A 24,186-nucleotide genomic window follows, 5' to 3' on the forward strand; every position below is an offset into this window, starting at 1 on the left:
TTGAAGGGTGGTTTCTTGTCCTGCTGGCTAATCGAAGAAGTTTTTTATTTTCCGTTGCATTACTAATTACTAATTATTATAGTTTGTTGAAGTGTGATCATGTAATTGGTCCTTTAGTATAAACAAGATCCTTTGGTCTCTTGCAAATTGAATCCTATCTTCAGATCCGTGGTGGGGGAAGATGCATGTCTCACGTTTTATAAGAGGGACTTTTAACCAAAGAAACATTGTACGGTCATCAGCTAGACTCAACTGTTTTGTGGGCCCATCAATAAAATGGGGAGGAGTAATATTGGTTTTTTGTGTTTACTATTTGTGGTTTACTTGTCTTCGGTGGTGAACAGCATCCACGACGACGACGACGACACCGTTGTTATTGAAGGTATTGTGATAATTAATTTTTCAGTGAATTTTCCGATGTCATTAAACTAAGATTAACAATGGTTAATTTAATTTGTTTTTGGTTTTACGACACGCCGCGGTTTTTAATCAGTGACGCAGTAACGGTAGTGCCCACACAATGTTAAAAATTCTTGTGCAAATATTTGGGCTTTGCAAAAACATGTTTAACATATTAACAAAATAAAAAGAAGGATGGAAACAGTTACACAAATTGGTTCAGTACAGATACAAATCGACTGGGATTATCATATTATTAACATATTTTAATTGATCTTCTCTTTTAGATTTCGCACTTAAAATTCACGGTGTGTCCAAACTAATCTCTATTGGCTCATGAATTATTCTAATCCGATATACGAGGCGTTCACAAAATGGTTTATGGTTCATCCTGCAAAATTTTCGTACCACCTGCAACATAAGTGGCAAGTACCTACCTTGCTGATTGCCACTGTCAAGGTCGATAAGCTCATTCACCTCGAAAGACCCGGGTTTTGATATGCTACATTTCTTTCCTCTTAATACTTCGCCATTTAATTAGGGTTGACTCATTAACATATCTGATCGACTATAAACGGTCAGCCCATATCTCAATTCTTTTATTTGACCAACCAATTATATGTCTTCAAGTACACCATTAAAAGTAAATAAATATTTCTGTATAAATTATAAAAAATCAATATTATTTTTCCAATATCATTTACATAAAAAATAGTTCCAATTAATTAATTTTTCTTCTTGAAGAAAACGAATATATTTTTATTCTATTCCAAAATTCTCTAAAAATCTATTAATTTTAATAAAATTTAATTTATTTAACAAATATGTATTTTTATCGTCCTTCAAAAATAATATTAGTTGGAAATACAAAAAAAATTATGATTTTAAGATTTAAATAAAAAATATTAAATATACTTTTAAATAATACATTTTTTAATTAGTTAAATTTTAAATATTCCTTATACTTATTTTATTAAAAATATATTATATTTAAAACTTTTCTCTTTTTATAACAAAAATGTTGTTTTAAATTACTAAAACTATCTGTGGTGCTTCATGAAAAATATATTTAACATATTAAAATTTTATATAAATTATTATTTGGTAAACAAAAATGTAGAAAATGTTTATGTTTTTAGATTGTTTTAATTTTACCGTTTAATTACAAAATATATATTTTAAAAAAATTAATTATTTTAAGATAAAATTAATTAAAATAAGTAAATTAATATTATTTTTTGTCAAAAATTTGTTTTGCTTTATAAAAAAAAATATATAAATATTAAAATTTTGTTTAAATTATTATTTGTTGAACAAAATTATAGAAAATGTTTTTCTTCCAGACTGTGAACAAAAATGTAGAAAATGTTTGTTTTTAGATTGTTTTAATATATTTGAAAATTTTACTGTTTAATTACAAAATATATATTTTAAGAGAATTATTTAATTATTTTAAAGCAAAATTAATTAAAATAAGTGAATTAATATTATTTTGTGTCAAACATTTGTTTTGCTTTACATATTTAATAATATATTTAAAATATTAAAATTTTGTTTAAATTATTATTTGTTGAACAAAAATATAAAAAATGTATTTTTCTTTCAGATTGTTCTAATAAATTTGAAAATTTTACTATTTAACATATATTTATTCTATTTTTTTAAAAATTAAAACATTTTAAAAATATAATTAGAATATTTGAATAAAAAACATATAAAAAATGTTAAATTTAAACTTAATCACATATTTTTAAATAAAAAAAAGTTAAATGATTATTTCTCATATTAAAAATTTCTTATAATTAGAAAAAATAATATTTAAATTAAAAAATGTTTGTGTTTTTATAAAATAAACATTGTTTTAAATTTCTAAAACTATCATTAAAAAAATTTTCTACAATAATATTTGTATTGTTATGTCTTTGTCAAACATTTCTTATGTTTTATAAAAAATATATTTAAAATATTAAACTTTTATTTAAATTATTATTTGCTATTTAAAAATGTTTATATTTTTTTAGATTGTTGTACTAAATTTGAAAATTTTTACTTTTTTTTTTGACACGTAATTTTTCAATTTTTTAATAATTTAATTAATATTTTAAAAATATAATAATAAAATATAAATAATTTAAATGTACTAAAATAATTTTTATTTATATTGACATTTTACTTACAAAATTTTGATATTCATCAAAAATATTATTATTTTAAAATACAAAAAAAAATATTATCATAATGCTTAATTAGATTTAAATAAAAAATATATAAAAAATATTAAATGCATTTTTAAATGACAAATTTTTCAATAGTTAAATAATTATTTGTCATCTTAAATATTTTTATACTTAATTTTATTTAAAAAATTAAACTAAAATGTTTCCATTTTTTTTTATAATAGAAATATTATTTCAAATTACTAAAACTACTATTAAAAAATTTTTCTACAACAATATTAGTATTCATTTTGTTTTGTTAAATACTTGATTTGCTTTTTGAAAAATATGTTTAAAATATTTATATTTTTATTTAAATTATTATTTGTTGAAGAAAAATGTAGAAAATGTTATTTTTTTATGTTTTAATATATTTGAAAATTTTTATGGTTTAACTGCAAAATATATCTTTTAAAAGGATTACATAATGTAATTAATGTTAAAATTATTAAATTAAGTATATTAATATTTTATTTTTTTTTTTTTTTCAAAATTTCTTTTATTTGTTTTATATTAACAAATTATTACTTTAAAACTAAAATAATATTAGAAATTATTATTTAAATAAAAGGAACAGATTTAATATTTTTTTATTCATATTATTTTAATTAAAAATATATTTAAAAAATATTAATTATGATATTAAATCTAACTAATATTTAGAGATAGGGTATATTTTTAATCACAAAGTTTAATTTAGGAAAATTTATTAATTATTCAGTTGTTAAGTTTTTAAATAATCTTTAACATGGAGCAAAATTATAGAATCATTAAATAACAATTAAGGAAAATTTACCAAAAATCATTTTTATTCCACAATTAAATTACTAATTTACTACTTTTTTCATAAACAATAAAATTAATTCCGTTTACAGCTGAACCAGAAGGAACAACCGAGCTGAAACGTAGCACCAGACAACTCTTCCTCCAAGGACCAGCACTACCTCTTCAAGCGTACTCCCCGTATTTGGTGGCTGAACAGCAGCAGCAACAGCAACAGCAGCAGCAGGATTGGACCACAAATCCGTTGTCGACGGGTCCGTGCATCACCAGCAAAGGGCTACTTGGAAAATGCACGTCTTTCAGGCAATGCTACCCTTATTTCAAAATCCCAGATCTGACCAGCTGGGACAGTTGGGTGCTTGGAATGTACGATGCTTGCAGCTATTACACTGCCCAAGGAAGACAAGTAAGTGATTTAGCTTCAGTTATTCAACTTATTTAAGAAATATAAAGATATATATATCATTTTATTTTGTGTCCAATCGAACAAATATTTCGTTTATTTGTGAATCCCATTTATTTAATTAGTGTATAAAAAAACCTGTCGATGTAAATATTTTATCAGGTAGTCGGTTTACTGTTGGTAAACATTTCTGAGAAGCGACCATCGAAAGAATGTCCAGTGTCCAGATGAAATAAAATCAAAAAACGTTTATAGCTGTCGAGGAACTATCTGTATAAAATTAATGATAAATTAAATTTATTGCCTCGTTTTACATCAATAAAATATATTACCGACATTAATTTTGTGAAGAATGAAGATTAGATCTGATAAACTAGAATAAGAAAGCGGTACATTATTTTTAGTTTTAACGCAAATTATGTTAAAATGAGTCAACCTTACCTACCTCACTCTGATGACTGTTTTAATTTGAATACATAACTAGTTTTTTATTTCAGTGACCTAATAAACCGAATATAGAGACATTATGAATTCCAGCAATTAAATTAAAAACATAAATGAAGCATTCGCCAAATTCTTTCAGATGTTTGGAGTGTGTTGCACCAATCCCGGCACACCTAGCGATGACCCAAAACCGGAGGGCTCCACCGAAGAGCCGATCATCGAGAACGTCGAATTTCCCGAGGAAAACGAACCAGGAAGTGAGTCGGCCAAGAGACCCAACTACCAAGTGGTATCCAACTGGCCGCCACCACTCCCAACCCATCCACCACACCACACAATCCCACCACTACCAACCCATCCACCAAGCGGCATAGTTACCGAAATTGCCTCATCCTGGTACCCCAGCCTACCCACCAAAAAGCCCACCAAACCATCCACCAAACCTCCGGCACAAGCCACCGAAGCCCCCGTAATCGGAGGCGGCTCCTGCGGCGCCAAGAACGGCTTCCAGGACCAGGAGAGGATCGTCGGCGGTCACAACGCGGACGTGAACGAATGGCCCTGGATCGCCGCCCTTTTCAACGGCGGCAGGCAATTCTGCGGCGGATCGTTGATCGACGACATCCACATTCTTTCGGCCGCCCATTGCGTCGCCCAGTAAGTACAAGCTCCTGCCAACTAGCCCGAAACGCTCCCATAAAATATGATATTACAGCATGAGCTCCTGGGATGTGGCCCGTCTGACGGTGCGTTTGGGCGACCACAACATAAAGACCCACACAGAAACGAGACACATCGAAAAACGAGTGAAACGAGTGGTCAGACATAGGGGCTTCGATTCGCGGACATTGGTAAGCTGAAAACTGGCCGATAATCTTGTTTCGCTGATCCTAAATTTTATTGCTTCAGTATAATGACATCGCCATATTGACGCTGGATAGTCCGGTGGAATTCACGAAGAACATCAGACCAGTCTGTCTACCTTCTTCGGGTAGGGACTTTGCCGGACAAACTGGTACGGTCATCGGATGGGGAAGCTTAAGAGAAAGTGAGTTTTTTTCATTTATTTTGTACAGACAATCTTTAATCTGAATGAATTATAGTTTTAAAAAATACATATATTAAAACAAAATTTATTTAGTTAAACTGTTATGAATATTTTTATGTAATTAATATGAAATTATGAAAAAAATTGCAGTTAAATCAAGAATTACCACGGTTGCGACTATTTATTTTTACTTAATTGGATTATTTAATTAACTTTCGGGTTTATTTTTTTTCTTCAAGTGACTTAAATAAAATATTTATTTATTTAATTCTGAGATGATAAAAAATAAAGATATTTTAAAATAATTATAAAAAATATTTATTTTTTATTTTTATTTTTTTTCTTAATTTGATGCAAATAATTTAAAATTAAGAAAATAATTAAATTGGATATTTCACACACATTTTTCTTTCAGGAACTACTGAAAATAATTTAATTGATACAAATATTTTTTAAATTGCCATAGTTGCAACTATTTATTTTTACTTCATTGGATTTTTTAATAACTAATCAATTGACTAATTTTCGTGTTTATTTTTTTTCTTCAAGTGACTTAGAGCATTATATTTAAATAAAATATTTATTTATTTAATTCTCAGATATTAAATATAAAAAAATAAAGATATTTTAAAATAATTATAAAAATATTAGTTTTTTTATATATTTTTTTGTTAATTGATGCAAATAATTTAAAATTAAAAAAATAATTAAATTGAATATTTCACACATTTTTCTTTCAGGAATTACTGAAAATAATTTAATTGATACAAATATTTTTTAAATTACCACAGTTGCAACTATTTATTTTTACTTAATTGGATTTTTTAATAACTAATCAGTTGATTAATTTTCGTGTTTATTTTTTATTTCTTCAAGTGTCTTAGAGCATTATATTTGAATAAAATATTTATTTATTTAATTCTCAGATGATACATATAAAAAAATAAAGATATTTTAAAATAATTATAAAAAACATTAGTTTTTTTTATTTTTTTGTTAATTTGATGCAAATAATTTAAAATTAAAAAAATAATAATAATCAATTAATAATATTTAATAAAAAATAATATATTTCATAATAATAATTTAATATTTTTTTTACTGTATTTTTTAATTATATTATATTATTAATTATATTAATAAAAAACATTAAAAATCATCAATATTCTGTTAAATAATTGTATAAATTTTCAATTTAAATTCAATAATTTTTTTTCTGCTGAAATTTCTTCTGAAAAATCTCCTTAAATTTCAAAAATGGTTTTTTACTCATAATTCAGTAACCTTTGGTCCAATTCTATTCAAATTTGGTATGTATTATCCTAAAATACATACCTACAATTTAATGGAATAAACTTTTTCATATTTTTTTATTTTTCGCCCTATTTTATACGCCACTGAATATTTTTAAAAAATTATTAAGCCTTCCATATTCCTTGCATAATTTAGAAGGGAAAAGATGCTCTTGATTAATTTTGATTATCACAGCAGCATATTTCAAATTTAATGTACACTTTAATATTTTTCAAATATTAAAATTCAAATATATTCAAAAACGACTGTAATAATCAATATTAATCAAGAGTACCTTTTTTCTTCTATATTATGCAAAGAATGTGAAAAGTTTATTTGTTATAAAAAATATTCAGTGGCGTATAAAATTTGGCGAAAAAGGAGAAAAAACCTTCAAAATTTACGCCACTGTAATAATATGGATAAAGTTTATTATATTGAATTATAAGTACATATTCTAGGATAATACTTACCAAATTTAAATACAATTGCACCAAAGATAACGGAAATATGAGTTAAAAAAAAAATTTGAAATTTAATTTTGAGGGACAGTATTTTCTTCAGGAAATCCAAAATCTTGACTAACTCTTTTAAAATACCTTGTATAAGAGTTCAATAAATATTTTTTAATATGGAATAAATTTAAATTTATTATTATATTGTTATAAACATTTTCAAATTGTATTAAAAATATTGTTTATATTGTTTAAAAAAAATATTTTAAAGTTTTAATATTTATTAATTAAATTTAATGATTACATTTTTCTATAATTATTATTTTCTTTAAAATATTGTCATAATGAATTTAAAGTTCTAGATATTTAATTTAGAAAATTATTTAAAAAATATATTCAAAAATATGTTATAATGTGTTATGTTAATATTTTTTAGTATTTAGTGTCAATTACAAACAAAATTTTATAATTTTTGTTTAATAAAAACAACAATTTTTATCAAATTTATTTATATATTTCTTATATAAGTAAACATTAGTAAAACATCTAATATAATAAATAAAATTCTTAAAAATATTGAATATTGGCACATGATAGTTTTTCAGTATCTGTTATATTTAATAAAAAATAATATTTTTACAATAAATACGATTGGACCAAAGATAACAGAAATAAGGGTTAAAAAACTAATTGCCCCCAAGTCTGGACTACCAATTTTAGAAATACCTTCTATAAGAGTTCAATAAATATTTTTATATTATGGAATAAATTCAAATTTATTATTATATTATTATAAACATTTTCAGTATATAATTTAAAATATTTTAGTTACATTGTTTATTATTATTATTATATATTATATTATCTTTTATTTAATTAATGAATAATTATTACAATTAATTATACCGAGTTAAATTTTTGTACAATTGTTATATAATTAAATATTATTTACTTAATTTAATGTAAAAGTTAATTTAGTTAGTAAAAAATATTACAAATTTTTCAGTAAAACTTAAAAACTGAAGAAATATTACTTAATTAAACTTTTTTCTTTAATTGTTATTTACTTTAAAATATTGTCATAATATTAAAATAATTGAATTTAAAAAAGTTATATCTATATATTTAATTTTGTAAATTATTTAAAAAATATATTCAAAAATATGTTATGTTAATATTTTTTAGTATTTTTAATGTAAGATAAAAAATATTAAATTATATAAAAAATTTGATTATAAATATTTATAAACTAATTTAATTAAAATTGTATTTTTTAATTATTGTGGTGAAATTCTATAATTCTGTAAATTTTGTCATATATATTAGACTTGAGGAAAAATATTTTTGTTTAGTTAAAAAAATATAAAGCAGAGCAAAAAATTATAAATTATATTATTACAAAAATACGTATGTTGTATTTAAGGTGGTCCACAACCTGCGATCCTCCAAGAAGTGAACATCCCGATCTGGTCCAACAGAGACTGCAGACAAAAGTACGGTCACGCAGCCCCCGGCGGTATCGTCGATCATATGCTGTGCGCCGGCCAGGCGAGCAAAGATTCCTGCAGTGTAAGTCACATATTATTATGTATGCTCAGCTTTAACCTAACGCGGTAATAAACGTCTTCCGATCGGTATTCAGAACAGTTATTTTAACTGCTATTTGCAATAAAAGCACAGTAATTCGTATTTAAATTTCAGCAAAGATTCAAGTGCCTGTAAATTTATGTAATAGGACAGGTTCACGGCTACAATGACTGCAAATAACGTTCGTTTCGTTGGTGCACCTACTATGTAGTTAAATGTGAAACAAACTCCCTTTTTTATTGTAGGGTGACAGCGGTGGTCCGTTGATGGTGAACTCAGGGAAGTGGACTCAGGTCGGCGTCGTATCGTGGGGCATTGGCTGCGGCAAGGGACAGTATCCGGGTGTGTACACCAGGGTAGAGAAGTTCTTACCTTGGATCACTAAAAATATCAAATGATTCGTTCCAGTTTAAATAATAAATGTTCGTATAGGCTGATATTTTTAGATTAAAATAACTTTAGGTAATAAATATAACTGTTTGCCATATAAATTATAATTAATTGTATCAGTACTATTTATTATTTAATACCTTTTAAATAAATTATTTTTCTACATACAAATCACTGCTAGTTTTATTTCAAAAATACCAATGTGAATGGTATGAATTGGGCTGGACATAAATATAATAACTTTAATTTTAATGATCAAATTTGTGTTATTAATGCTTTGTATAATATTATTTTTGTTTTATAATTTTGGCCCACCTAGGTGGCATAGACTCGACCATTCCCAATATTTCTTCTTGAATTGATGTGATGAGTTCATTTAAATTTTTATGTCAAATTTTCTCAAGGGTTGATGTCTGGAGGCTGGGGATGGGCAAGACGAAACATCAATGATCGATTTCATGTTGAAACACATTTATTAAGAGCATCATTTCTTCAATATATGGAAGAAAATTGTTGTTTAATATATCCCTGTGCATAAATCAGTCTAAGAGGGCCTAGGTCAGAAGAATTGAAGTATTCCCATAGCATTATTGAAACTCCACCATGTTTGACTGATGCAAATAATTTAAAATTAAGAAAATAATTAAACTGAATATTTCACAGACATTTTTCTTTCAGAAACTATAATATTTTTTAATTAATACTAATGTACAAAAAATGGTCAATTTACAAACAATATTTTATAAATTTTGTTTAATAAAACGACCAAATTTTATCAAATTTATTTTATATATTTTTTATATAAGTATTACTCTTAAAAATATTGAATATTGGCACATGATAATTTTCCAGATTCAGTTATATTTAATAAAAAATAATATTTTTACATAATAATAATTTAATATAATTTTCTTATACTGTATTCTTTAATTATATTAGTAATAATCATTAAAATTATTAATATTCTGTTAAACAAAAAGTTTATATAAATTTTGACTCATATACAAGTTTCTAAAAGTCAAAATCAAAATTTGAGACCAGTTGGAACACGTGCAATAACGTTCAATAATTTTTTTCTACTGAAGTTTCTCCTGAAAAAAACTGCAGGACCTTAAATTTCAAAAATGGAAATAATTCAATAACCTTTGATCCAACCATATTCAAATTTGTATGCATTATCTTAAAATACATACCTATAATTTAATGACATAAACTTTTTCCTTGTTCTTACAGTGACATAGATTTTGGGGTTCCTTTTTTTTTCTCGCCCTATTTTCTACGCCACTGAATATTTTTTAAAACTATTAAGCCTTTCATATTATTTGCATAATTTAGAAGAAAAAAGTTACATTAAAGTTGAAATATTTTAAAAAGGACTGTAATAATCAATATTTATCAAGAGTACCTTTTTTCTTATAAATTATGCAAAGAATATGAAAAGTTTATTTGTTTTAAAAAATATTCAGTAGCGTAAAAATTATGACAAAAAAAGAGGAAAAATCCTCAGAATCCTTAAAATATTTTTATATGATTAATTAATTAATTAAATTTAATGATTACATTTTTCTATAACTGTTATTTACTTTAAAATATTGTCATAATGTTAAAATACTTGAATTTAATGTTCTAGATATTTAATTTTGAAAATTATTTAAAAAATATATTCAAAAATATGTTATAATGTAACACATGTTAATATTTTTAGTATTTAGTATCAATTGCAAACAAGATTTTATAATTTTTGTTTAATAAAAAGAACATTTTTTAGCAAATTTATTGATATATCTCTTATATAAGTGAACAGTATTAATAATAAATAATATTCTTAAAAATATTGAATATTGACACAAATAATATTTTTACATAATAATAATTTAATATAATTTTTATACTGTATTTTTTAATTATATTAATAAAAATCATTAATAATCATCAATATTCTGTTAAATAAAAAAAATTGTATAAATTTTGACTCATATACAAGTCACTTCTAAAAATAAAATTTTGGGACCAGTTAGAACACGTACAATAACGTTCAATAATTTTTTTTTTGCTGAAGTTTCTCCTGAAAAAAGTACAGCACCTTAAATTTCAAAAATGTTTTTTACTCATAATTCAGTAAACCTTTGGTCCAATCCTATTCAAATTTGGTATGTATTATCCTAAAATACATACCTACAATTTAATGTGATAAACTTTTTCCTTATTATTAGAATGGCGTAGATTCTGGGGTTTGCCTTTTTTTGTCATATTTTCTACGCCACTGAATCTTTTTTAAAAGTATTAAGCCTTTCATATTCTTTGCATAATTTAGAAAAAAAAAAGACGTTCTTGATTAATTTTGATTATCACTGTCGTTTTTAAGGTATTTCAAATTTAATATTCTCTTTAATATAAACATCAAAATTGAAATATTTTAAAAACGGCTGTAATAATCAATATTTATCAAAAGTACATTTTTTTTCTCCATTGTGCAAAGAATATGAAAAGCTTATTTGTTTTAAAAAATATTCAGTGGCATAGAAAATATGGCGAAAAAAGAGGAAAACCCTCAGAATCTACGCCATTGTTATATTATGGAAAAAGTAAGTATATATTATAGAATAAATATTTTTAAATACAATTGGAACGAAGATAATGGAAATATGACTAAAAAATTTTTTTGAAATTTAATTTTGAAGAGTATTTTTTTCATGACAAAATTTAAGAAAAAAATTTATTTAGATTTTCTTCATTATTGGACACGTCCTAACTGCCCCCAAATCTATCTATTTTAGAAATATCTTGATAAGAGTTCAATAAATATTTTTTTAAAATGGAGTAAATTCAAATTTATTATTATATTACTATAAACATTTTCAGTATATAATTTAAAATATTTTAATTATATTATTTATTATTATTTTTATTATTATTATAGATTATATTAATTATATTTTATTTAATTAATCAATAATACTTACATTTAATTATACTGAGATACTGATAAATTTTTTTATAATTGTTACTTATATATTATACAACTTGTATTGTATATTTAATTTTTGAATTAAGTAAATTATGGATATTTAAATCTATAAATTAATACAAATATTTTAAATAAATATATTCAAAAATGTATGTTATGTCATGGTTTATTGATATTATTATATTTTAATATTAATAAAATAACATATCAAATATATAAAAAAGATATTCAAAAATATTTATATATTAATTTAATATAAAAGTTAATTTAATTATTTTAGTAGAAAATATTAAAATTTATCTATTATTCTGTAAAATTCAAAAATTGAAGAAATAATATTTTTCTAATATAGAAACATTAAATTTGAAATATATCAAAAACGGCTATGATAATCAAAATAAATCAAGGGCATCTTTTTTATTCTAAATCAAGCAAAGAATATGAAAGGCTTAATAGTTTTAGTATGGGTATATCAAACCTTTATGTGTCTGTAATAAATAGAAGCAGTAAACTCTCAGCCATCTCTTCTTATTTCTCTTGATCTTGGTAACGGTGAGTTATAATTTTTCTTACAGTTTAATTTCGACAAATGATTAAATAATTATAATAAACAGAAGATTCCTACAATATTTTAGATATCCAATTCAAGCCAACTACAGCCTCTATTTCTAATATATTTTAATAAGTTGCTATAACTATGGCCTCCACTGTACATGTTAAAAAATACTACAAAAATCAAAATAAATTTTTCTAAGTAAACAAGTTAAAAATAGTTTATTTATTCATCTCTAAAATTAATTTTGTGATATTATTTCACTTCTACAACAAAAAAACAACAAATTCCAATAATAATTTAGTTGTTTTGAAGTGCACTTTACTCAGCATCATTCGATATCAGTGAACTAATTCAAATACAAATAAATTGGATTGATGCCGTTAATTTGATACATGATATTTGAATCTCTTAGAGATCACGCCCACTGCCACTCGTTTGCTACATTAAACAAAGATATTGATTGAAAGACGTATCGTTTTACAGCATCCTCCAAGTCAAACATAAACAAATCACATAACTCACACCAATTAACGCGTAGTTTTTTAGCCATTGGCTTTTCCACACGTTTGTGTGCCTTTTTAGTGAAGATTTATTATTATACCACAGTTTAGCATTTCAACATGAGTTATCACTTACCTATTATTGATGTTCCAATCGTGAAAACATGAAATAAAACTGCTGAGATTATATACAAAACGATTTATTGCTATAGAATAAGTTAAATATAAGTAATTCATAATTTTATACAATATAATTTTCTTTGGTTATAAATAAAAAGTAAAAAACATAAACAAATCCGATAAAGTAAATACAGTACTATAATTATAATATATAAAAGTCTTAAAGGTGTAGGTAAATGTATACATAAGAGGGGCCATCTGGTATAATCAAGACTAAAATAGATATATTATACACAATTTCAGGAAACCTCTACATAATAAAGATACAAAACCGGATAAAAAGAAATCTACATCCAATGTACACGCATCAAACTTTAATTTTAATAGACAGTAGTATTTATTGGGACATAAAATATTATTTATGGCATGGATGTATACACAATAAACCGATACAAGAAACTCTACGTTCACCAATTTGGAATTTACTTTGAATTTATCTGTATGGGATGAAACAAACCTCTACAATAGATGTTACAGTACTTGTACATTTTGAGGAGTTGCAGTTTCCTTTTACTTGGCGCCATTGCAAACAATAGAGATAAGAGGAGCTCTAAAACCTACATTTATCTTCAGCTTGGCAAATTCCACTTCATTTTCACAGACTTTGTTCTTGTTTCAGTTCCAGCGCCCACACGTGTTGCGGCCAACCTGTGCGTCCCTTAGCCTTCCTCGAGTTCGTAAGGTCTTCCTGTTTATCAAAAAAAAATGGATATATAAACAACAAAAACACATGAGCCGTTTTGCGGATACGTTGACAGAATGTTTCGTTTACAAAGGGTTCCGATTCTAACCAGCACATGTACAGAGTTCTTGCGAAAAGATATTCTTAGTTTGGTTTTATGTCCGACCGTGCTCACCAGTGACAAACCTTTGACTTGTGATTTACGACTGAAAATCGATTTGTTGGTAACAGGGCACGTGTTTTACAAACTGATTGTTTTCCCGCAAAACAAACGGTTTATAGGTTTTCCTTCTGAAAGGCGTTTACGGTATTTTCAATGCTACTGACGATTTTAAATGAGGAAGAGGAATATTATCGGCTGCTCCTGTTTGGACTAATGGTGTGACCATAACTAAACTATTTTATGTTTCAGGGCCAATTTCGAAACGATAAAATTAGATGGGTGATGTCTTAAGTTATGAATATATTTCTTCGTCTCATCAGAAAGTAATAATATCTAATCAATACTATATTCATGTTTCAGAGCCAATTTTGAAACGACAAAATTGCTTAAGTTTCAAATATATTTTACATATATAATAGTTACAAAACTGAATTATATTTTGGAAATTGAAATTTATAATAAAAAACATATATTTACAGTTTATTAAAAAATGTTTCACCAATCGGTTTCTCTGAAGAAAATTAATTTCCTTTACATTATATTAAAACAGATGATATTCCATATCTACTTCACCTCAGCAAAAAGCTCCATACAATTAAAAAAGAGGACACAAATTTTTGGTGAATTTTACTTCATACTGCATATTATATTTTGAACACCGAGTTTCATAATCAAGAACATAATTTAATCTTCACAGTTTATTTGATGATGCTACAGAAATTGGTGGAATTTCATAATTAAAAACAATTTAATCTTCACAGTTTATTTGACTATACTTCACCAATTGGTATGGGGTAATCAGAAGATAAATAATTTCTTCACGTTTGTATAGATTTATTATTAAAAGTAGATTATACTAAAACGTTAATATTCACAGTTTATTCCATCATAAAAGACAAGATTTCATATCTACTTCTTCACCTCAGCATAAAGGTTCAGATAAATAAAAAAAGGAAACAATTTTTTGGTGAAATTTACTTCAAACATATTATATTTTGAAGATCGAATTTGATAATTAAAAACATAGTTTAATCTTCACAGTTTATTTGAGGATGCTTCACAAATTGGTGTTGGATAATCAGAAGATAAATAATTTCTTCACCTTTGTATAGATTTATTATTAAAAGTAGATTATACTAAAACGTTAATATTCACAGTTTATTCCATCATAAAAGACAAGATTTCATATCTACTTCTTCATCTCAGCAAAAAACTTCAGACAAATAAAAAAAGAGGAAACAATTTTTTGGTAAAATTTACTTCAAACTGCATATTATATTTTGAACATGAAATTTCATAATTAAAAACATAATTTAATCTTCACAGTTTATTTGATGATGCTACACAAATTGGTGTTGGATAATCAGAAGATAAGTAATTTCTTCACGTTTGTATAGATTTATTATTAAAAGTAGATTATATTAAAACGTAGATATTCATAGTTTACTCCATCATAAAAGACAAGATAGATATTCCATACCCATTTCTTCACCTCAACATAAAGGTTCAGATAAATAAAAGAGGAAACAATTTTTTGGTGAAATTTACTTTAAACTGCATATTATATTTTGAAGATCGAATTTCGTAATAAAAAACATAGTTTAATCTTCACAGTTTATTTGAGGATGCTTCACAAATTGGTGTTGGGTAATCAGAAGATAAATAATTTCTTCACCTTTGTATAGATTTATTATTAAAAGTAGATTATACTAAAACGTTAATATTCACAGTTTATTCCATCATAAAAGACAAGATTTCATATCTACTTCTTCACCTCAGCATAAAACTTCAGACAAATAAAAAAAGAGGAAACAATTTTTTGGTAAAATTTACTTCAAACTGCATATTATATTTTGAACATGGAATTTCATAATTAAAAACATAATTTAATCTTCACAGTTTACTTGATGATGCTTCACAAATTGGTGTTGGATAATCAGAAGATAAGTAATTTCTTCACGTTTGTATAGATTTATTATTAAAAGTAGATTATATTAAAACGTAGATATTCATAGTTTACTCCATCATAAAAGACAAGATAGATATTCCATACCCACTTCTTCACCTCAACATAAAACTACAGACAAATAAAAAAAGAGGAAACAATTTTTTGGTAAAATTTACTTCAAACTGCATATTATATTTTGAACATGGAATTTCATAATTAAAAACATAATTTAATCTTCACAGTTTATTGATGATGCTACACAAATTGGTGTTGGATAATCAGAAGATAAGTAATTTCTTCACGTTTGTATAGATTTATTATTAAAAGTAGATTATATTAAAACGTAGATATTCATAGTTTACTCCATCATAAATAGATTATACTAAAACGTTAATATTCACAGTTTATTCCATCATAAAAGACAAGATAGATATTCCATACCCATTTCTTCACCTCAACATAAAGGTTCAGATAAATAAAAAAGATGAAACAATTTTTTGGTGAAATTTACTTCAAACTGCATATTATATTTTGAAGATCGAATTTCATAATTAAAAACATAGTTTAATCTTCACAGTTTATTTGATTGATGTTGGGTAATCAGAAGATAAATAATTTCTTCACTTTTGTATAGATTTATTATTAAAAATAGATTATACAAAAATGTTGATATTCACAGTCTAGTCCATCATAAAAGACAAGATTTGATATTTACTTTTTTACCTCAGCATAAAACTTCAGATAAATAAAAAAGAGGAAACAATTTTAGGTGAATTTTACTTCAAAGTGCATAATATTATATTTTGAACATCGAATTTCATAAGTAGAAATATAATTTAATCATCACAATTGGTGTTGGGTATTCAGAAGATAGACAGTTTCTTCACCTGTTGTATTAATTTAATATTAAAAGTTTCAGTTTAATAGCTCTGAAAAAAGTAAATTTCCTGTACGACGCATTGAAACATAGACATCCACAGTAGCCAAAGATATCACATTACATTGGGACACGCACCGAGGTCGTAAATCAGTGTGGCACCACGCTGTACCGCCCCGTCGATATATTTAAGTAAATTATTATGTCACGGTCCCTTATTAACCCGCAATTGGGGTTAGAAGTCGTACCCCGACCATAAAATGAACTGAATCCACTTACCGAACTGTCGCTTCGGGGTGACGCTTGACCGGGGGTGCAATCGTTCACTTGTACCGGATTTGAGTTCGATTTTCGGGAAATCGAGCCCAATTCCGCCTTGAAACCGCCCGCTGGGTCGTCTGTTTCCAGTGCCCTTGTTAAGTATGATATGTACGAAGTGGCCAGCCTTAAAGTCTTTATCTGTGACAAAACAATTGTACGCAATGAGTAAGCTATCAATTATAGAAGCTTCAGGAGCAGTACCTTTGATAATTTGGTGTCGGCAGGTACGTTCGGAATACAGTCCCTTAAGTCCGCGTACGCGTTGTTGATGCTCTGCGTCCTTCGTCGTTCTTTCTTGTTCGCGGTCGTTCGCCTCTTAACAACCCTTACAAATGAACCGGGTATGTGAGTAGGTATATCGGAATCTGGTGACATTGTAGCATATCCTAAATAAAAAATTAAAAGCATTCAACACTCACCGATCACACTGTAATCGATTTGAATTCAGACCTGATCTGTAAGGGGTGTATCTGTGTGTCGGTGTGGAACATCCGACTGGTGTAAATATTTGGTACGTGTTTCCGATGTTTTGCATGTTGTTTGGTGATGGTGAATCTGATCTTGACGGGCTGTTTGGCCAGAAGTTCGATTCATCACCCCCAATTGTGCCTCCATCTGTAACAGAAAGACCGCCAAATTAATTGGAGTTGAATAAATTGTGGTTAAAGAAAAAATATTTCCTGTATCATTACAGTAACCGCCTTAATACAAACGAAAATAGCTCAACTAAATATACGTCGGCACATAAAATTTGATAAATAAACATGATGTCTATACAAGATCATAAAATAGTTAAAACTTACTCTTTAATGATACACGGGCAGTTACTAAAATCGTTTGATGAGCCGCCCAAACGTATATATTCCTTTGAATTGAGGCACTTTTGCAAAATCTTTTGAGGTACAATTAATAGTGACAAATTAAAATCTTATCCAGCTGTATTTAAGAAACATCAACTGTAATAATAGTCGTCTTGTTTACAAAAATGATATAATTAATAGTGTTCCCTTGGAATATCACTTTAAATTTATACATACATATGCACATTTGTTAAGCAAATGTAGTAGATATACTTCTTCAAAAACTTAAGAATAATAAACATTGTGTATATTTTAAAATGTCAACATTTGTGAACAATTTTCTAACCTTTACAAAGAAAAAGTTCGTGAACTGATTTTAATAAACATGTTGTTTGATGATGTTTAGCTTTTGCTTTACCAGAATCATTAATTGTTGTGACGACAGGTACAAATTGACTGATTTGTCAGATGATGATTGATTGTCAGACGGAAGTCCTCTTGGGTGTAACCCACAAAAATAATTAATATTTATTTTAATCTTGTTGTAATTTAAATATTATATTCACAATTGTTTAAATGAGATATACACAATTAAAACATAATAATTACTATTCATGAATTACCAGTTATATATTTTTATTAAAGATATTGATCAAAAATTATTAAAATTGTAATAAATGAAAAATTTTTAAATCATATATATTAATATTATTGTCAAAATTAAAAAAGTATTTAATTTTATATTTTTATTTAAACAATTTTTAAAATAAAATATTTATTAATTTATAATTAAATTTCAATTTAATTTAGATAAAAATATATTTTGTTACAAATATTATTTACTCAAATCCTATTTAAATAATTAACAATTTAGTTAATTTATTACAATTAAAACATATTTTTATTAAAGCTATTGATTAAAATATATTACGAATTAAATACTTCACTATTATTTTCAAAACTAAAAAATATATATTTTAATATTCTTGTTTTCATAAATATTTTTTATATTTACGATTGAAATAGATTCTGATGATATCTTGATTAAATGTTTTTTAGAATAAAAGTAAATTTTCATTTAAAATGAAATATTTAGCAATTTATAAATAGATTATAATTTAATTTAGATAAAAATATTATAATAGTTTATTTAAAAAATTACGAATATTACATATTCAATTCTTATTTAAATAATTAATAATCTTACATGTGTAAAATAAAATAATTAATTACAATTAAAACAGATAATTAATTATTTGTGATTTACCATTTACCACAATTGTCAAAATATAAAAATATATTTATTTTACACCCTTGTTTTTAAAAATATTTTTAATATTTATATTTAAAATAGTTTTTGATGTCTTAATGGCATTAAAAAATTACAAATATTATTTATTCAATTATTATTTAAGTAATTAAATATGTTCCTAATCTTCAATTATTGTATGTGTAAAATAAAATAATTAATTTATTATAATTAAAAAAGATAATAATTAATTATTTGTGATTTTCTATTTACATTATACATATTTTTAAAGTTATTGATTAAAAAGTATTAAATTTATAAAAAAATAAAATTTCTAAATTAAATACTTTAATATAATTGTCAAAATTTAAAAGGAAATATTTAATTTTACATTGTTGTTTTTAAAAATATTTTCAATATTTAATAGTTAAAATAGTTTTTGATGTCTAAATGGTATTTTTATAATAAAAATAAAATTTCACAATTTTCAAAAATATTTTGTAATTTATAAATATATTTTAATTTATTTTAGATGTTATATTTTATTTAAAAAAATACTAATATTATTTATTAAATATCATTATAATGTTCAATTATTGTATATGTAAAATAAAATAATTAATTTATTACAATTAAAATAGATAATAATTAATTATTTGTGATTATTCTGTTATTTAAAAATATATTTTAATTTAATTTAGATAAAAATATTATATTTCGTTTCAAAAATTACAAATATTATTTATTAAATATCATTATAATGTTCAATTATTGAATGTGTAAAATAAAATAATTAATTTATTACAATTAAAAGATATAATAATTAATTATTTGTGATTATTTTGTAATTTATAAATTTTAATTTATTTTAGAGAAAAATATATTTTACTTAAAAAATTACAAATATTATTTGTTCAATTCTTATTTAAGTAATTAAATAAATATCTTTCTAATCTTCAATTATTGTATATGTATATATATTTTTATTAATTAAAAAGTATTAAATTTATAAAAAATATTTAATTTTATATTCCTTTTCAAAAAATATTTTCAACATTTATGGCTAAAATAGTTTTGAATATTTTGCTTAATATTTTATTTTTTAGTACAAACATTTTATTTTAATTTAATTTAGGTAAAAATAATATATTTTATTCAAAAATTACAAATATTATTTGTCTTATGTTGAGGTTTTTTAGGATGAAAATAAACTTTAATTTATAAATATATTTTAATTTAATTTAGAGAAAAAAATATTATTTAATAATTAAAAAATAAATATAATTATTAAATTAAATCTATTAATTTATTATAATTTAAATAGAAAATAATTATTTATTGTGATTTACCATTTATATTTTAATAATTTTTACAAAATTAATATTTTAGAATTAATTACTTTTATATTATTATTAAATCAAAAAATAATATGTATTTTTACAAAATTTTATATTTAATTTTTAATAATTAATATTTTTAAGTTAAAATTGTCTTTGTTGTCTTGATTAAAAGTTTTTTAGAATGAAAACAAATTTTTAGGGAAAAGATTAAGAAAATTGTATTTATTATGTTTTAAATTTTAAACATATCCAAATTTTTTCTTTTTAATAAAAAATAGGAAATTAATAAATTAATTATTTTAATTTAATTTAATCAATTATATATTTAAAGAAAATTAAAAACTGAATATTAAAATTAATTTCAATAACATTGTTTTAAGCTTATTGATTGTTTCAATATGGAAATAATTGTATTATTATTTTTCAATATAGTACATTTTAATAATTTTCAAAATAAATTATAAATATATAAATTTTTTGTAATTTATTTAAATATAATATTATATATTATTAAGTTTTTGTATTATATTTATTTTATTTTGTATTTTATATTTAAAATAAAAATTGGTTCAATTTCAGATTTTAAAAAATATTGTTATACAAAGGAAATTTATAACAAATTTTCCCTTTTTCGAAATGGGGTTTCATTTTTATTACTATGTTAGTTTAGTAATTATTCAAATAGCATCCACCACACAAATTATAATCGAATTTTGCATAAATAAATAAGTGCCAAACATCTTAGCATGTACTTATTTATTTATTTTAATAAGACTCACCGGATATATAATGGTAAGAATGATGGTACTGATACTGAAAGTTATCCATAGGATCACCCGAGGAGTTATACGCCATCCTCCTTCTGTATCTTAAATAAATTGACAAACAACGAATTAATTAACACAAATCACAAGCAGGACTTCACGTTGGAAAATCGGGATGCACAAACACACTGCACAGCTCCAGTACGGAGGCACCGGGGTTTCTCGCCTCGGGATAATCACGATGTTGCGGACTCTCCAGTTCTCAATCTCATTTTGAAATGTGGGTGGAGTTATACGTTATCAGAATGTACCGTATTGCTCGACTCTGGATGCTGGGAGTTTCCCCGGATTCCTGGATCCTCCTACGGGCTCACTCGAAATACGCAAAATCAATATTTAAATGTTGGTCTGTTGTTTGGCTCGAGTTGTTTGTAATTTGGGAATTTATTGGGTTAACGGCCCTAATAAGAGGAACGTTATTTTCGAAAATAAATTGTTTGGGTTTCATGTTTTATCTACGTGAGCAATGATTATTTAAATCGTATTATTAAATGTTTTATTAGGTTTAACACATGTATTAAACACAAAAACTAAAATGATAATAATTATTCTGAAATATTTTTGATAATTTTGTTACTTCAGCTATATTAATTTATTTGAAAATTTTATTAATTTTTAAGATTTACTTCACTTACTAAATAAACATTTATAATTCAAACAATTATAAATAAATATCAATACATTTAAACATATTTTTTATTGATTCTACAACCTCGTGTTGGAAACACACCAACCTTTATCAAAGATTCCACTCATTTGGTTGAGATATTGAAAGGATTGCATCTTGATATAGATGATAGACTGGTTAGTTTCGACGTAGTGTCACTTTTCACTAAAGTTCCTGTCAATGAATTCTTAAATATGATATCAGAAATATTGCCTCCAGATATAGTGGATCTTTTCAGTACGTATCTTACTAAAAGCTATATAGTTTGGAACAGACTGAAGGATTAGCAATGGGCAGTCTTCTAAACACAAACCTTCTGTTTTGGTATCGTTACGTGGATGATCCTTTTGTGGTATGAAGACATGAACAAGAGAAACTAGATTAGTTTCTAAAACACCTAAATTCTTGACATAACAATATTAAATTCACAATGGAATTGGAGAAGGAGAACCAAATATCTATTTTGAATGTCCCAGTAAAAAGGGTGGGTGAACATTTAGACCAAACAGTCTATAGAAATGGTCACGAAAGGCTTAATCTTTAGAATTGAAAATTTATATTTTATTTTTATATAATTTTATAATTTTATTTAATTTTATCAACGTCAATTTTTAAATTAGAAAATGTTATTTTTAAAATTATTTTAATTTTTTACAATTCTAACTTAAAATGTAATAAAAATTTTTATAAATATGAAATACTAACATATCATATTTTAGTACAAGGTCTTCAGGAATAGAAGTTAATTTTCGTTTAAGATAGCAGTTTAAAAAATAAAAAACTCAAGTAAAAAGTATTATTTTATATTTATATCTCATGTTTTTAAAGATAAAGGAACAAATATCTTACTCACATAAACTAAATTGTTACTTTATTAAATAATAAATTCAAATATTTCAAAAAATTAAAAAAAGGAAATAAAAAAATACAATTTTAATTTTTTAAATAACACAGTTTTATTTTTTCAGCATTTATTCAATTTTTTTTTCTTAAAATTATATTATTATATTATATTACAAGCAAACAATTATATTAAATTTTTATTTAATAAACATTTAAATTCTGTATTTATTTAAAATAATTAATTATAAAAATAAAACAAATATTTTAGTACAAAATCTTCAGGAATAGAAGTTAATTTTCGTTTAAGATAGCAGTTTAATAAATAAAAAAAATCAAGTAAAAAGTATTATTTTATATTTATATCTCATGTTTTTAAAGATAAAGGAACAAATATCTTACATCAACTAAATTATTACTTTATTAAATAATAAATTCAAATATTTCAAAAAATTAAAAAAAAAGGAAATAAAAAATACAATTTTAATTTTTTATACAACACAATTTTATTTTTTCAGTATTTATTAAATTTTTTTTCTTAAAATTATATTAATTTTTTATTTAATAAACATTTAAATTCTGTATTTATTTAAAATAATTAATAATAAAAATAAAACAAATATAAAAAATACATAAAATTTTAAAATTATGTTATTAGAATGTATCACTTTTTATCCTACATCTAAATAACATAAAAAATTAAAGAATAAAATAGAAAAAAAAATTATTTTATTTTAAAAATAAAATAAATATGTATAATAAAAATAAATAATTATTAAAATTTTTGTGTATTTATCCTAAATAATTTATTCTAAAAATGAAATAAATATAATAAAAAAATTAGAATTTTAAAAACTTTTTATTATTATTATTTATATTTACTTAATTAATATTTAATTAATACTAAAATAAAAAAGTTCAATTTTAATGTTTGATATTATATTATATTATATAATATATATTTTAATTTATATATTATATTCTGGAATATTTGTTATTTTATTAATATTTACAGTAAACATTTTAAAATTATAAAATGTGTTTGTTTAATAAATATAAAAGATTAAAAGTTGGTGTATTCTATTAAAATAAATCAAATATTCATATGCAGAAATATAAAGTTTCTTTAAATTAGTATTTCAGGTAATTATAATATTATATTAATATAAATATATTAAAAGTAATATTTTATAATTGGACATATTTGTCATTTATTTTTTTAATTTATTTATAATTTTAATAATATAATTATT

The 24,186-nt window shown here is 23.7% G+C and overlaps 2 protein-coding genes across 2 annotated transcripts; one reads left to right on the forward strand and one right to left on the reverse strand.

Annotated features, from left to right (window-relative positions):
- Window positions 1-258: 258 nt before the first annotated feature.
- Window positions 259-9,151, forward strand: LOC109599720 (proclotting enzyme-like). The gene is made up of 7 exons (XM_020015740.2): window positions 259-382; window positions 3,491-3,804; window positions 4,385-4,902; window positions 4,961-5,096; window positions 5,155-5,293; window positions 8,465-8,610; window positions 8,874-9,151. The coding sequence occupies exons 1-7, from the start codon at window positions 277-279 to the stop codon at window positions 9,024-9,026; spliced, it is 1,512 nt and encodes a 503-aa protein (XP_019871299.1). The 5' UTR covers window positions 259-276; the 3' UTR covers window positions 9,027-9,151.
- Window positions 9,152-13,286: 4,135 nt separating this feature from the next.
- On the reverse strand, window positions 13,287-21,608 carry LOC109599723 (heart- and neural crest derivatives-expressed protein 2-like). The gene is made up of 5 exons (XM_020015744.2): window positions 21,382-21,608; window positions 17,664-17,828; window positions 17,415-17,599; window positions 17,172-17,351; window positions 13,287-13,910 (listed from the first exon to the last, which is right to left on the reverse strand). The coding sequence occupies exons 1-5, from the start codon at window positions 21,455-21,457 to the stop codon at window positions 13,818-13,820; spliced, it is 699 nt and encodes a 232-aa protein (XP_019871303.1). The 5' UTR covers window positions 21,458-21,608; the 3' UTR covers window positions 13,287-13,817.
- Between the last annotated feature and the right edge of the window lie 2,578 nt (window positions 21,609-24,186).

This window comes from Aethina tumida, chromosome 1 (genome assembly GCF_024364675.1).
Source record: "Aethina tumida isolate Nest 87 chromosome 1, icAetTumi1.1, whole genome shotgun sequence".
NCBI classification, from domain to species: domain Eukaryota; kingdom Metazoa; phylum Arthropoda; class Insecta; order Coleoptera; family Nitidulidae; genus Aethina; species Aethina tumida.

Excerpts from the sequence above, each read along its gene's own strand:
- LOC109599723 (XM_020015744.2), bottom strand. The coding sequence starts at position 21,457 with ATGGCGTATAACTCCTCGGGTGATCCTATGGATAACTTTCAGTATCAG. Across the intron at positions 17,600-17,663 it reads ATACACCCCTTACAGATCAG|GATATGCTACAATGTCACCA; the intron begins GTCTGAATTCAA and ends TTTTTTATTTAG. Across the intron at positions 17,352-17,414 it reads CCGACACCAAATTATCAAAG|ATAAAGACTTTAAGGCTGGC; the intron begins GTACTGCTCCTG and ends GTTTTGTCACAG.
- LOC109599720 (XM_020015740.2), top strand. The coding sequence starts at position 277 with ATGGGGAGGAGTAATATTGGTTTTTTGTGTTTACTATTTGTGGTTTAC. Across the intron at positions 383-3,490 it reads CGACACCGTTGTTATTGAAG|CTGAACCAGAAGGAACAACC; the intron begins GTATTGTGATAA and ends TTCCGTTTACAG. Across the intron at positions 4,903-4,960 it reads GCCGCCCATTGCGTCGCCCA|CATGAGCTCCTGGGATGTGG; the intron begins GTAAGTACAAGC and ends ATGATATTACAG.